This window comes from Oncorhynchus gorbuscha, linkage group LG26, assembly GCF_021184085.1.
Source record: "Oncorhynchus gorbuscha isolate QuinsamMale2020 ecotype Even-year linkage group LG26, OgorEven_v1.0, whole genome shotgun sequence".
Taxonomy (NCBI): domain Eukaryota; kingdom Metazoa; phylum Chordata; class Actinopteri; order Salmoniformes; family Salmonidae; genus Oncorhynchus; species Oncorhynchus gorbuscha.
In genome coordinates, this window is record NC_060198.1 from 34,942,515 (window position 1) to 34,956,079 (window position 13,565).

The following is a 13,565-nucleotide window of genomic DNA, read 5'->3' on the forward strand; positions in this document are numbered from 1 at the left end:
TTTCATAAGTCAGACAACAAATTAATAAACCACCATGATGAACAGGCTCGTTCAGCACGATGCAACGCTTTGGATCATTCAGATCGAAGAACTATGTTGGATAAGGCATAACATCAGCTCTATTATTGGCATTTATATCTGCAACGTTTGACAACTGAATGTGCAGCGGGGAACATCAAGTCCCAGAAATCCTAGCGTGAAATCCATTTCCGTACATGCGTAGTTTAGCGTAGACTGCATGTTGGCAAACAAGCATGGCGGACGACTCGGGAAAAAGTGTTGCGATAAAAACAGATGGCGCAAAGGATGAAGATTCTAGTAGTGATGATAACAGTAACGTTAATATCGCTGAAAACGATAAGCCAGTGAAGACCTTCAAGGATCTGGTGAGTAACGCTAGCTAGCTAAATGGAAATGGTGAATAAGCTTGCCGGCTTGGAAGCGAGCTAACGTTAAGAGCACATCAACAAACCAGCCTACCGCTCATAAGTTAACTGTCTTTCAACCACCAACATACAGTTCAGCATCCTACGGTTCACCAGGTAGAGAGCTGGGTACAGCTGTGAAATGATGTCATGTCATTGACAGGCATTTAAAATCGGGCGCGCATTCAGCCATGCGATTTGTGTAGATGTGTAACATAACAAACTCCATATTGTAACGTGTTTACATATTCCTGCTATGGCATGTATCTGTTTAATATAGGGTGTAACTGAAGTGCTGTGTGAAGCTTGTGAACAGTTGGGATGGAAGATTCCTACAAAGATCCAGGTAGAGGCCATACCTGTAGCCTTACAAGGTGAGTTCAGTTGGATGGAGGTGGTTGAATGTTCTTGTTTGTTTGTGCTATGTATAAAACGGTTGGTCTATAGTTGGATGGAGGTGGTTGAATGTTCTTGTTTGTTTGTGCTATGTATAAAACGGTTGGTCTATAGTTGGATGGAGGTGGTTGAATGTTCTTGTTTGTTTGTGCCATGTATAAAACGGTTGGTAAAGACCTGTCCTCTCGGTGGAAGGTCTCATGTCTGTTTGTACACTCACACTCACAATGCACTTTCTTCTCTCCTATCTCAGGAAAGGATGTAATTGGCTTAGCAGAGACCGGCTCAGGGAAGACCGGGGCGTTTGCTCTGCCCATCCTGCAGTCACTCCTCGCTTCCGCTCAGAGGCTGCACACACTCATACTCACCCCCACCAGAGAGTTGGCTTTCCAGATAGCAGAGCAGTTTGAGGCCCTGGGCTCCAGCATCGGAGTCAAGACTGGTACGTGGGCATTGGAAGGAGTAGAAACATATTTGATGGAACTCAAGTGTCATGTGACTGTTGTTTTAACTTGTCTTTTTTTCCGTTTCAGCTGTTATCGTTGGAGGAATTGATATGATGTCCCAATCCCTGGTCCTGGCCAAGAAACCTCACATTGTCATTGGTGAGAAAATAACTTCATCCCTTTCAGTTGCATAATATGGTACCATCTTTTAAGTGCGTTCCTGGTTGATACTGTGTATTCACCATGTATGTCATAACAGCCACCCCTGGGCGGTTGATAGACCACTTAGAGAACACAAAAGGCTTCTCACTGCGAGCGCTGAAGTTCCTGGTGATGGATGAGGCAGACCGGATCCTCAACATGGACTTTGAGACCGAGGTGGACAAGATCCTAAAGGTTATTCCCAGAGACAGACGCACGTTTCTCTTTTCTGCCACCATGACCAAAAAGGTACCCACATAATGGCCCCTGTTATCTATTTACATTTACATTTAAGTCATTTAGCAGACGCACTTATCCAGAGCGACTTACCTTTTAGCTCTTCATTCGAGACTTGTCAGAGAATCCCTAACACCTGGCCTGTCACACTAACCCTTCTATGTCTTCTATATTTACCAAGGTCGCAAAGCTGCAGAGAGCAGCTCTGAAGGATCCAGTTAAATGTGCTGTTAACAACAAGTATTCAACAGTAGAAAAACTGCAGCAGTACTACGTCTTCATACCCTCCAAATACAAAGTACTTGAAGTTGAATGTTCTAATGGACATTTTTCTTGGAGAAGTCAGAAGCTGTGTATGGTTAGTGTTGAATTGTAAGTTAACTGGCTGTGTCTCCAGGATTGTTACCTGGTGTCCATCATCAACGAGCTGGCTGGGAACTCCTTCATGATCTTCTGCAGTACATGTAACAATGCCCAGCGGGTGGCGCTGCTGCTCAGGAACTTGGGCATCACTGCCATCCCCCTGCATGGGCAGATGAGTCAGGTACCCCCCTTATCCAAACACACTACTGTCTACCAACATACTCACTCCAAATATCATACTCTATAACACTTCCAAATGTTTTACACATCAGTGGAATCTGCATGTATAAATAATAAATGTCTTTTTCTGTTGGTCAGAACAAACGTCTGGGGTCGCTGAACAAGTTCAAGTCTAAGTCTCGCTCTGTGTTGCTGGCCACGGACGTGGCATCAAGAGGACTGGACATTCCACATGTAGACTGTGTCATTAACTACGACATCCCAACCCACTCAAAGGTATCAGTCTTGCTTGTGTGAATGTTTCTCCCTGACTGCAGTCTCTTCAATGTTATCACAAATGAGGGACCCAACCGAGCAAGTTTAATGGCATTTTACCGTGTGTGTTTGTACTCAGGACTACATCCACAGAGTGGGGCGAACCGCCAGAGCAGGACGGTCTGGAAAATCCATCACATTTGTCACACAGTAAGGGCCACCTTTTATGCTCGCTCTCAACCAATCTTATTGAAATTGGTGACTTTGTCCAAAGATTTTCTTCTGGTTGACATATTGACCTCTCAGGTATGATGTGGAGCTGTTCCAGCGAATCGAAACTCTGATTGGCAAGAAGCTGCCTGCCTTCCCCACGCAGGAGGAGGAAGTGATGATGCTGGTGGAGAGAGTGAGCGAGGCGCAGCGATTCGCCAGAATTGTGAGTCTCAATCAGTGTCTTTTCAGCAATGTCGTCATCCATTGTAATGGCTCTAAAGTCAGTCACGATAACCTCTTTCCCTCTCAGGAAATGAAGGAACAAGGAGAAAAGAGGAAGAGGCCCAGAGGAGAAGAGGGGGATGACACAGAGCAGTCCAGCGGTGTGAGGAAGAAAGTAAGAGGCGGTGCTGGTAGTGGTGGCGGAGGGGGGGGGCAGAGGGGGAGGAGGAAAACGTGGTGGAGCAGCATGGAGAGGAGGACGTTAAAGTTGCCAGTAGAGTTACACAATACTGTACATATTGTCAGATACTATGTCATTTTCTCCTTGATATAAAACATCCACATCATCACAACCACCACATTATGGAGACAGGCTATTTAATTACCAATGACTTGTTCAATTTACTAATCAATATTTCCATTTGTAATAAAATGTTTATGTAAAATCAAGCTCATGTTCAGTGAGTTGTGTTCACAATACATAATAAATAATAAAGCTTGGTCAACATGAAAGGAATCCTGATATGATAACATTTTCATGAATTTGTATTAAATCTTTTGAAAGTAGATTAGCAATGCAGGTGACATGAACAGGGTTGAACTGTGTTTGTGGAATAATGGCGAAAATAGACATTAAACCAACAATGACCTATATTTCCCAGAAGAGAATGGTACAAATAAGCCCCACCACTTTGGACACCAGATGGGGGTGTTGCATATATCATGATATCTAACCAGTTATTATGTGGTAGCTTATTGTAACATTTGTACCATGTCAAATATCACTCCATACAAAACACTTTAGATCGTTATTTGCATCAACAGCGTGTTAATGACAAGGAACAAATATGTGCATTGTTATTTTATGCACTGGTCATACGGATTTAATTGAAAGGAAATGAATTAGAACACTTTTTTTTCTCATGTTGAGGGTCAGGTTGAAAACGGTGTCAGGAACAGGTGGAAAGATGGACCAGAAATCATTCCTCTGAAAATAGTTGGTTTTCTCTGGGGTCGTTATTTTTAGCCAATAGGAGGCAAGGGTACTAGAGACTGCAGCGTGAGAATCCAATTGTGTTTTAGCCGCATCTAGTAGGCGTGTGCAGTGCATAGACTTTCACAACTAGATGCTATATTCACCTCGTTGGCTTCAGAATAAAACATGATTTGTATTTGTTTATCATTAGACGTCTGTTTGTCAGAGGATATCAACACTAGAAAATATAGCACGTAAAGCATCACAATGAGCTATTGAATTCGGACGAGCTGATCTATTGGTCAATATTCATGTCTGCACAACCCATCGTAGGCGGAGTAACAGCGGTCAGATCTGTTCGGTTGAGGGGCCCAACCGTAGGGGCAGTGTCTTTGGTGCATACCAAAGCCGAGACAGATGCCTGAATATCAATTGTGTTGTTGCAGAAAGTGTTATTAAAGAGGGAGGTCGGTCTATTCCTGTGAACAGTTGTCCTCGTTTCTTCCGTCACAGCACCAGGTAAATTACCAGCTCTTTTAGAAATAATTGTAATTCTACATGGTTAAATTAGCAACTTGAAGACCGGCTGGATGGATTTAGGCTAAATTGCGTAACTGTGGAGGTACTTGCAATGCTGTCGCTATATTACGTTCAGGACTATTGATTACCCAAATACGTTGAATTAAAATATGTTTATGGCATATATTGCGTTATATCTATTGATGATTTTAATTGAATGAAATTGAAATGATGACTTTAGAGATGTTGCTACACCAAAATTGACTCCCTTGACCAGTACAGCTCGCTGCATGATTTCAGATGGTTTCTGTTATTATCAAAGTGGTTAAAAGTCAGATAACGTGCAGCTATTTGAATCTACGTGATCTATAATAGGGATATAGGTTGTTCAGGGACCTGCTGATCTAATAAATACATGTTTATTGTCTATGTTGATTGTCATGTGTGGACCGATTGCGTACCATTCACAACACCGTTACACCAGCGCGCGAGGTGACTCTAGTCAAGTCCGCGTAAGACGCGTGTTATTAAATGAGTCAACAAAGGCAAATCAACAACGACAAAAAATACAATTGTTTGGTTCTTTATTCTGAATACATTTGTTCAACACGTTGAATACTCTACCTGAAAGTGAGGAATTGCTTTCCATGTTTGGCTGCAAACATCTACTTGGATGAGGAATTTGTGATAAATTATGCTGTAAATAACAATGTTGTTGTAGACCTATTTTGGCGTGTACAGATACAATGTAGCAGTAGTCCAATCTTCTTGGTGTAACAGTTGGGATAATGGGACAATTCTCAGAGTGCAATGCATTTCTCATCCCTGGATTTAGGTATGTTTTCCCCAGCCATATTCGTGCAGGCTCCATGGTGTCTTAATCGACACAGGAATTCTGTCTAACCCCAGTGCAGCTGTAAGCAAGCGGGTCGGATCTGCTGGCTACACCTAGACTTGAAAACATTTCATTTCATGACAAACATGTTGCTATACTGAGTTTCTGCCTGTCTCTGCCTCTTCCAGGTGCCACTCTTGCTCTGGTACCACCAAAATGGCTCATCGAAGTGGGCAGGAGGACCCTGAGCGGTACCTGTTTGTGGACCGCGCTGTCGTCTACAACCCGGCCACACAGGCTGACTGGACAGCCAAGAAGGTGGTGTGGATCCCTTCAGAGCGTCATGGTTTTGAGGCGGCCAGCATCAAGGAGGAGCGGGGAGAGGAGGTGGTGGTGGAACTGTCAGAGAATGGCAAGAAGGCCGTTGTCAATAAGGACGACATCCAGAAGATGAACCCGCCCAAGTTCAGCAAGGTGGAAGACATGGCCGAGCTCACCTGCCTGAACGAGGCCTCGGTGCTGCACAACCTCAAGGACCGCTACTACTCTGGGCTCATCTACGTGAGTGGTTGTGTTGTTGTACACTGTTAGAAAAAAGGGTTGCAAAAGGGTTATGATAACCCTTTTTGGTTCAATGTAGAACCCTCTGTGGAAAGGGTTCTACCTGGAATGAAAAAGGGTTCTACAAAGGGTTCTCCTATGGGGCCAGCCGAAGAACCCTGTTAGGTTCTAGATAGCACTTTTTTTCACCATTTTATTATACATCTATTCACCTAGAAAGAAGATTCAACCATACTCACACATAGTGCACACAACAGACATTGCTCAATAGTTCAATATTTTAGCTGTTTTTCAGCAACTCTGGCGACGCATACCTTGGATTTATTATTATTATTTTTTTCACCTTTATTTAACCAGGTAGGCTTGTTGAGAACATGTTTTCATTTACAACTGCGACCTGGCCAAGATAAAGCATAGCAGTGTGAACAGACAACACAGAGTTACACATGGAGTAAACTATTAACAAGTCAATAACACAATAGAAAAAAAGAGAGTCTATATACATTGGGTGCAAAAGGCACGAGGAGGTAGGCGAATAATTACAATTTTGCAGATTAACACTGGAGTGATAAATGATCAGATGGTCATGTACAGGTAGAGATACTGGTGTGCAAAAGAGCAGAAAAGTAAATAAATATGAACAGTATGGGGATGAGGTAGATAAATTGGGTGGGCTATTTACCGATAGACTATGCACAGCTGCAGCGATCAGTTAGATGCTCAGATAGCAGATGTTTGAAGTGGGTGAGGGAGATAAGTCTCCAACTTCAGTGATTTTTGCAATTCGTTCCAGTCACAGGCAGCAGAGAACTGGAACAGAAGGCGGCCAAATGAGGTGTTGGCTTTAGGGATGATCAGTGAGATACACCTGCTGGAGCGCGTGCTACGGGTGGGTGTTGCCATCGTGACCAGTGAACTGAGATAAGGCGGAGCTTTACCTACATTTACATTTACATTTAAGTCATTTAGCAGACGCTCTTATCCAGAGCGACTTACAAATTGGTGCATTCACCTTATGACATCCAGTGGGACAGTCACTTAACAATAGTGCATCTAAAACTTAGGGGGGGTGGGGTGAGAGGGATTACTTAACCTATCCTAGGTATTCCTTAAAGAGGTGGGGTTTCAGGTGTCTCCGGAAGGTGGTGATTGGTCAGGGGATATTGTATACCTAGCATGGACTTGTAGATGACCTGGAGCCAGTGGGTCTGGCGACGAATATGTAGTGAGGGCCAGCCGACTAGCGCATACAGGTCGCAGTGGTGGGTGGTATAAGGTGCTTTAGTAACAAAACGGATGGCACTGTGATAAACTGCATCCAGTTTGCTGAGTAGACTATTGGAACCTATTTTGTAGATGACATCGCCAAAGTCGAGGATCGGTAGGATAGTCAGTTTTACTAGGGTAAGTTTGGCGGTGTGAGTGAAGGAGGCTTTGTTGCGGAATAGAAAGCCCACTCTAGATTTGATTTTAGATTGGAGATGTTTGATATGAGTCTGGAAGGAGAGTTTACAGTCTAGCCAGACACCAAGGTACTTATAGATGTCCACATATTCTAGGTCGGAACCATCCAGGGTGGTGATGCTAGTCGGGCGTGCGGGTGCAGGCAGCGAATGGTTAAAAAGCATGCATTTGGTTTTGCTAGTGTTTAAGTGCAGTTGGAGGCCACGGAAGGAGTGTTGTATGGCATTGAAGCTCGTTTGGAGGTTAGATAGCACAGTGTCCAAGGAAGGGCCAGAAGTATACAGAATGGTGTCGTCTGCGTCGAGGTGGATCAGGGAATCGCCCGCAGCAAGAGCAACATCCTTGATATATACAGAGAAAAGAGTCGGCCCGAGAATTGAACCCTGTGGCACCCCCATAGAGACTGCCAGAGGACCGGACAACATGAATGAGACCCAGACCACAGACCATGTATTGGACTCTTGATAATGTTATAATGTTGAGACAGGGTTGTTTGAGATCTTTTAATTCTGTGTCCCTAACCCACTCCTTACCAAACACCCCCCCCCCACACACACACTGACTCAGCCACCAATGGAGCGGAAAATAACATATTTTTTAAAATGACTCCTTCAGACTCCCTGTGTCTGTCTGCTCTGCATACATCAAATCATAAAGGCAGCGGGTATACAATATCCCCTGACCTGGCTCACCTACAGAACCTAACCTCTGGGGAACTCTGAGGAAATAGGGTCTGAGTCTGAATAAGCACTGCATACTTAAACTGCATACTAATTTTGACGTTCGATCTAGTAGAATTCACTTGTCTTTTCTGACTCACGTGATAAGCTCACAGCTGATAATCAGATAAATTGACTCGCTGTACCAAAATGAACAAATGGCAGAAGTCAACACAATCACACATTAGATTACTAATTTAGAGTACTATTTTAGAAATTGCACATACTATAACACATTCTTTTTTCGCATACTATTTAGAACGCTAGTATGGGTATTTGGATATGACCACTGTCTTGTGACTTGATTGAAGTTAAAATAAACACACATACTGATCACTGTCTATAACCGTTTCCAGATAGTTCAGACCGATGGTAAATTCTCTCTCTGTATCTAGATTACCTGCCATCTTCTTTACTTTCACCTTTAAAGGTGACATTTCTACCATAAACACTGGTGGGTCAGTTTGTTTGTATGACCCCATTCCTTGAGGTTGCCCTGTTTGATCTCTGAGCTGTCTGTGGGGCTCTCTCATCTAATGGGGTCCCTGGGTATTAAAGCAAACACATTTGGCCCTGTGTGTTGACTATAGAGCCCCAGGGCAGGGTGGCAGACTGGGAGAGACACTGGCCCACCTCCTGCCACTGCTGCTGCTGTTCTCTATGGCCCAGACTGGCTGCGTTAGATCTGGGTCATTTTTATAGTCGTGATCCTTTGACCTCTCACACATGAGCCGTCGGTAGAAACACTTAATAAAATCCCAGAATTCCATTAGATGATAGCCAGTGTCAATGATGTATATTATGTCACGCATTTAGGGAGATTCTAAAGCTACCCCCTCCATTCTGGATTCCGTTAACTTTTTTTCAAATCTAAGCACACCTGCAATAAAATCCAACGTCCGAGTTTAAATTGGGTGCTTTCACTGTGTGTGAGTTATCTGCAGCTATGTTTTGGTGCTGATGCGTCTAGTTAATGATGTCCTATATACAGTGTATCGTCGTGATCTTGACCCATTTAGTGGCATGCGTTCCAGGAATAGAATGTGGATCGGTTATCACCAGAGACATGGTGAAGGGGATTCTGGAGGAACTGCAGTCTTTTTGATTTAACTTCTTTACCAGGCTTGATGACAAATTCCACTAGATAGTAGCTTTATGTTTCTTGAAGGCTCTCTTCATCTTTTGTTGAATATTGGCCGTAGTGAAAATGAAACTACGCTGAACAAAAATCTAAACGCAACACGCAACAATTTCAAATATTTTACTGAGTTACAGTTCATATAAGGAAATCCGTCAATTGAAATAAATTAATTAGGCCCTAATATATGGATTTCACATGACTGGGAATACAGATATGCATCTGTTGGTCACAGATACCTTTAAAAGAAATAGGGGCGTGGATCAGAAAATCTGTCAGTATCTCGTGTGACCATCATTTGCCTCATGCAGTACGACACAACTTCTTTGCATAGATTTGATCAGGCTGTTGATTGTGGCCTGTAGAATGTTGTCCCACTCCTCTTCAATACCTGTGCAAAGTTGCTGGATATTGGCGGGAACTGAAACACCTTGTCGTACACCTCGATCCAGAGCATCTCAAACATGCTCAGTGGGTGACCTGTCTGGTGAGTATGCAGGCCTTGGAAGAACTGGGACATTTTCAGATCCTGGAATTGTGTACAGATCCTTGCGAAATGGGGCCGTGCATTATCATGGTGAAACATGAGGTGATGGCGGCAGCTGAATGACACAACAATGGGCCTCAGGATCTCGTCACGGTATCTCTGTGCATTCAAACTGCCATCGATAAAATGCCTTTTTTTTTTTTTTTTTTACCGTAGCTAATGCCTTCCCATACCATAACCCTACCTCCACCATCTGTCAGTCTGTTCACAACATTGACATCAGCAAACCGCTCATCATATGCCCGGGACATTTGAAACCGGGATTCATCTGTGAAGAGCACACTTATCTAGCTTGCCTGTGGCCGTCAAAGGTGAGCATTTGCCAACTGATGTCGGTTATGACGCCGAACTGCATTACAGGTTGAGACCCTGGTGAGGATGACGTGCACGCAGATGAGCTTCCCTGAGATGGTTTTTGACATTTTGTGTAGCAATTCTGCAGTTGTGCAAACCCACAGTTTCATCAGCTGTCTGGGTGGCTCGTCTCAGACGATGCCGCAGGTGAAGAACCCGGATGTGTAGGTCCTGGCCTGGCGCGGTTACACGTGTTGTGAGGCCAGTGGGACGAACTTTCCCCGCTGCTACTCTAACTGCCTCGATGCATACAAAGCCCTCTCCCACCCTCCCTTCGGCAAATCTGACCACGACGTCATCTTGCTCTTACCGTCTTATAGACAGAAACTCAAACAGGATGTACCAGTGACTAGAACCATTCAACGCTGTTCTAACCAATTGGAACCCATGCTTCAAGATTCAAGAAAGGTTTGGGAATATGGCTGAATATAAACAGTGTATTTATTCCCTCCGCAAGGCAATCAAACAAGCGAAATTCCGTTACAGGAACAAAGTGGAGTCTCAATTCAACGGCTCAGAAACGAGACTTTTGAGGCAGTGTCTACAGGAAATCATGGACTATAAAAAAAAAACAGCCATGTCACGGACACCAACGTCACGCTTCCAGACAAACTAGACACCTTCTTCGCCCGCTTTAAGGATAATACAGTGCCACTCTCTCAGCCCGCTAACAAGGACTGCGCGCCCTCTCCTTCTCTGTGGCCGACGTGAGTAAAACATTTAAACGTGTTAACCCTCGCTGGCGCAGACGGCATCCTTTGCCGCGTCCTCAGAGCATGCGCAGACCAGCTGGCTGGTGTGTTTACGGACATATTCAATCGCTCCCTATCCCAGCCTGCTGTCCCCACATGCTTCAAGATGGCCACCATTGTTCCTGTACCCAAGAAGGGAAAGATAACTGAACTAAATGACTTCTGCCCCATAGCACTCCTATCATCATGAAGTGCTTTGAGAGGCTAGTCAAGGATCATTTCACCTCCACCTTACCGGCCACCCTAGACCCACTTCAGTTTGCATACCGCCCCAACAGGTCCACAGACGATGCAATCGCCATCACACTGCACACTGCCCTATCCCATCTGGACAAGAGGAATACCTATGTAAGAGTGCTGTTCATTGACTACAGCTCAGTATTCAACACCATAGTACCCTCCAAGCTCCTCATCAAGCCTCGCCCTGTGCAATTGGGTCCTAGACTTTCTGACGGGCCGCCCCCAGGTGGTAGGAAACAACATTTCCACTTCGCTGACCCTCAACACGGGCCCCACAAGGGTGCTTGCTCAGCCCCCTCCTGTACTCCCTGTTCACCCACGACTGCGTGGCCATGCACGCCTCCAACTCAATCATCAAGTTTGCAGATGACACAACAGTACTGGGCTTGATTACCAACAATAATGAGGCAGCCTACAGGGAGGAGGTGAGGGCACTCGGAGTGAGGTGTCAGGAAAACAACCTCTCACTCAACGTCAACAAAACAAAGGAGATGATCGTGGACTTCAGGAAACTGCAAAGGGAGCACCCCCCCTATCCACAGTGGAGAAGGTGGGAAGTTTTAAGTTCCTCAGCGTACACTTCACAGACAAACTGAAATGGTCCACCCACACAGACAGCGTGGTGAAGAAGGCGCAACAGCGCCTCTTCAACCTCAGGAGGCTGAAGAAATTTGGCTTGTCACCTAGAACGCTGACAAACTTATACAGATGCACAATCAAGAGCACCCTGTCGGGCTGTATCGCAGCCTGGTACGGCAACTGCTCCACCCTCAACCGTAAAGCTCTCCAGAGGGTGGTGTGGTCTGCACAACAACCGCCTGCCCTCCATGACACCTTCAGCACCCGATGTCACAGGAAGGCCAAAATGATCATCAAGGACAACAACCACCTGAGCCACTGCCTGTTCACACTGTTTTTGTCAGTGGGAGAGTGCCCCAGGGGGTGACCTCCCCCCACAGTGGGGTATAACCCATCCCCAGCTGTGCTGTACACTGCTGCCCCAGGCTTTGTGTGTCTGAGCTAGGGTTGGCATGCAGAGGGAGCCCCGTGGGTAATGTGGCTCTGTGCATTGTGGTCAGTCCCTCAGTGAGGCCCCAGTACGGCATGGTGGCGTAGCCTTGGCTTCATGTGAAGTCAGGGAGTTGAGCTAGTCCAGTGGGTAACAGGCTAACCGGAAAGCTAGCTAGCGACGCTACAACCAGGCCTTTGTGTCAGCATATAATCCCCAGCTGTCAGAAAGCCTCAGCATTCTTTCATGAAAAAAGCGTCCGTCTGTCTCCCGCCCACTTCATTGCAATGCGTCTGACTGTCCTGTCTCCTTTCCCACACTCACTCTCTAATTTATGATTTCTCTCATTTCTCTGTCCTAATGCTCTGGCCAACGCCAATAACCTTATTCCTGCACTTCTTTAGGTGTTTCAAATGTTTGATTGTTCAAACATTTAATACATGAAATGCAGTCTTGGCTGAGCTTCTGTTCTTGTGGAGACCAGCTGCCTCCTGGTTGGCAGGATGTAGGTGGTATCACTAATGGAAAAACCCCTACTAATTAGCTGTCTTGTCATTCTTGTTTGGCTAATATGTTTCTTTGAGGTTTGAGAACAAGCTTTCACTCGCTATGTGCATGCATAAAGGGTACATTAACCCTCTCTCAAGAGTGGCATTGTGTTCAGGCCTCCCACATAGTCATATCTTGAGTGCTTTGTTGTTGTCATGGCATTGCCATTGTTCCATGGAGAACTCTTTTGCATGTAAACAACTTAGGTGTTACCATGAACTTGGCACACACACACACACACACACACACACACACACACACACACACACACACACACACACACACACACACACACACACACACACACACACACACACACACACACACACACACACACACACACACACACACACACCATGGATACCAAACCAGCACCAGGCTTTTCATGGATCATCATGCAGTTACAGTGGTTGTTTTTGAATTAAATTATCCAGAAAGAGTGAGCAACGGTTTCTTTATTTGATAAAAAATCTTCTGTTTTGAGAAGGTCTGAGTGGCTTTGTGTTTAAGCTGGTGGTTTAAGGTCATGGGCTAAGAGCTATGTAACATTAGTGCCTTGCATTTACAGTATATGCTACAATTCCACTTAAGGCATAGCTCTCTTTCTTTCAGTTTCCCCAGGTATTATGAATATGATTATGTTAAAGCCCATTGCATTATCAAATCAAGATAGTTGAACACCCTGCTACTGACTTGAAACTCGTTTTCATTCAATACGTCTGCGCAAAGAGCATTGATCATATTTCAAAGCATACTTTGAAGGGTTATTAGCTTTTATGAGTATGCACTGTCAAGGTCATTCTCCACAGATCAATGGACTAGGCCGTCCTCACCTTGCTGCAGTAGGGGTGCTGTTAATTCCAAATGGCAGATGAAGGTGACTGTTATGTCTGCTGTTGCCTGTGTGTTTCTCAGCTGTTACTAAGCCACTGCATCCCTCCCCTGATCTGATTTCACAGTCGAA

The 13,565-nt window shown here is 44.9% G+C and overlaps 2 protein-coding genes across 3 annotated transcripts in view; both read left to right on the forward strand.

Moving 5' to 3' along the window:
• Nucleotides 1-200: 200 nt before the first annotated feature.
• On the forward strand, nt 201-3,455 carry LOC124015055 (probable ATP-dependent RNA helicase DDX47). The gene is made up of 11 exons (XM_046329951.1): nt 201-386; nt 706-799; nt 1,075-1,263; nt 1,355-1,426; nt 1,527-1,717; nt 1,887-2,003; nt 2,103-2,249; nt 2,387-2,524; nt 2,643-2,713; nt 2,810-2,939; nt 3,027-3,455. The coding sequence occupies exons 1-11, from the start codon at nt 255-257 to the stop codon at nt 3,270-3,272; spliced, it is 1,527 nt and encodes a 508-aa protein (XP_046185907.1). The 5' UTR covers nt 201-254; the 3' UTR covers nt 3,273-3,455.
• A 768-nt stretch (nt 3,456-4,223) lies between these two features.
• The window catches only part of LOC124015054 (myosin-10-like), a 68,020-nt gene continuing 58,678 nt past the window's right edge, over nt 4,224-13,565 (forward strand). Inside the window, exons 1-2 of one of the 2 annotated variants that reach the window (XM_046329949.1) lie at nt 4,224-4,433; nt 5,457-5,829. In XM_046329949.1, the coding sequence (XP_046185905.1) occupies nt 5,485-5,829 (345 nt within the window). In that variant the 5' untranslated portion in view covers nt 4,224-4,433; nt 5,457-5,484. The remainder of the gene's footprint in view (nt 4,434-5,456; nt 5,830-13,565) is intronic. The other variant, XM_046329950.1, reaches the window with a different exon arrangement.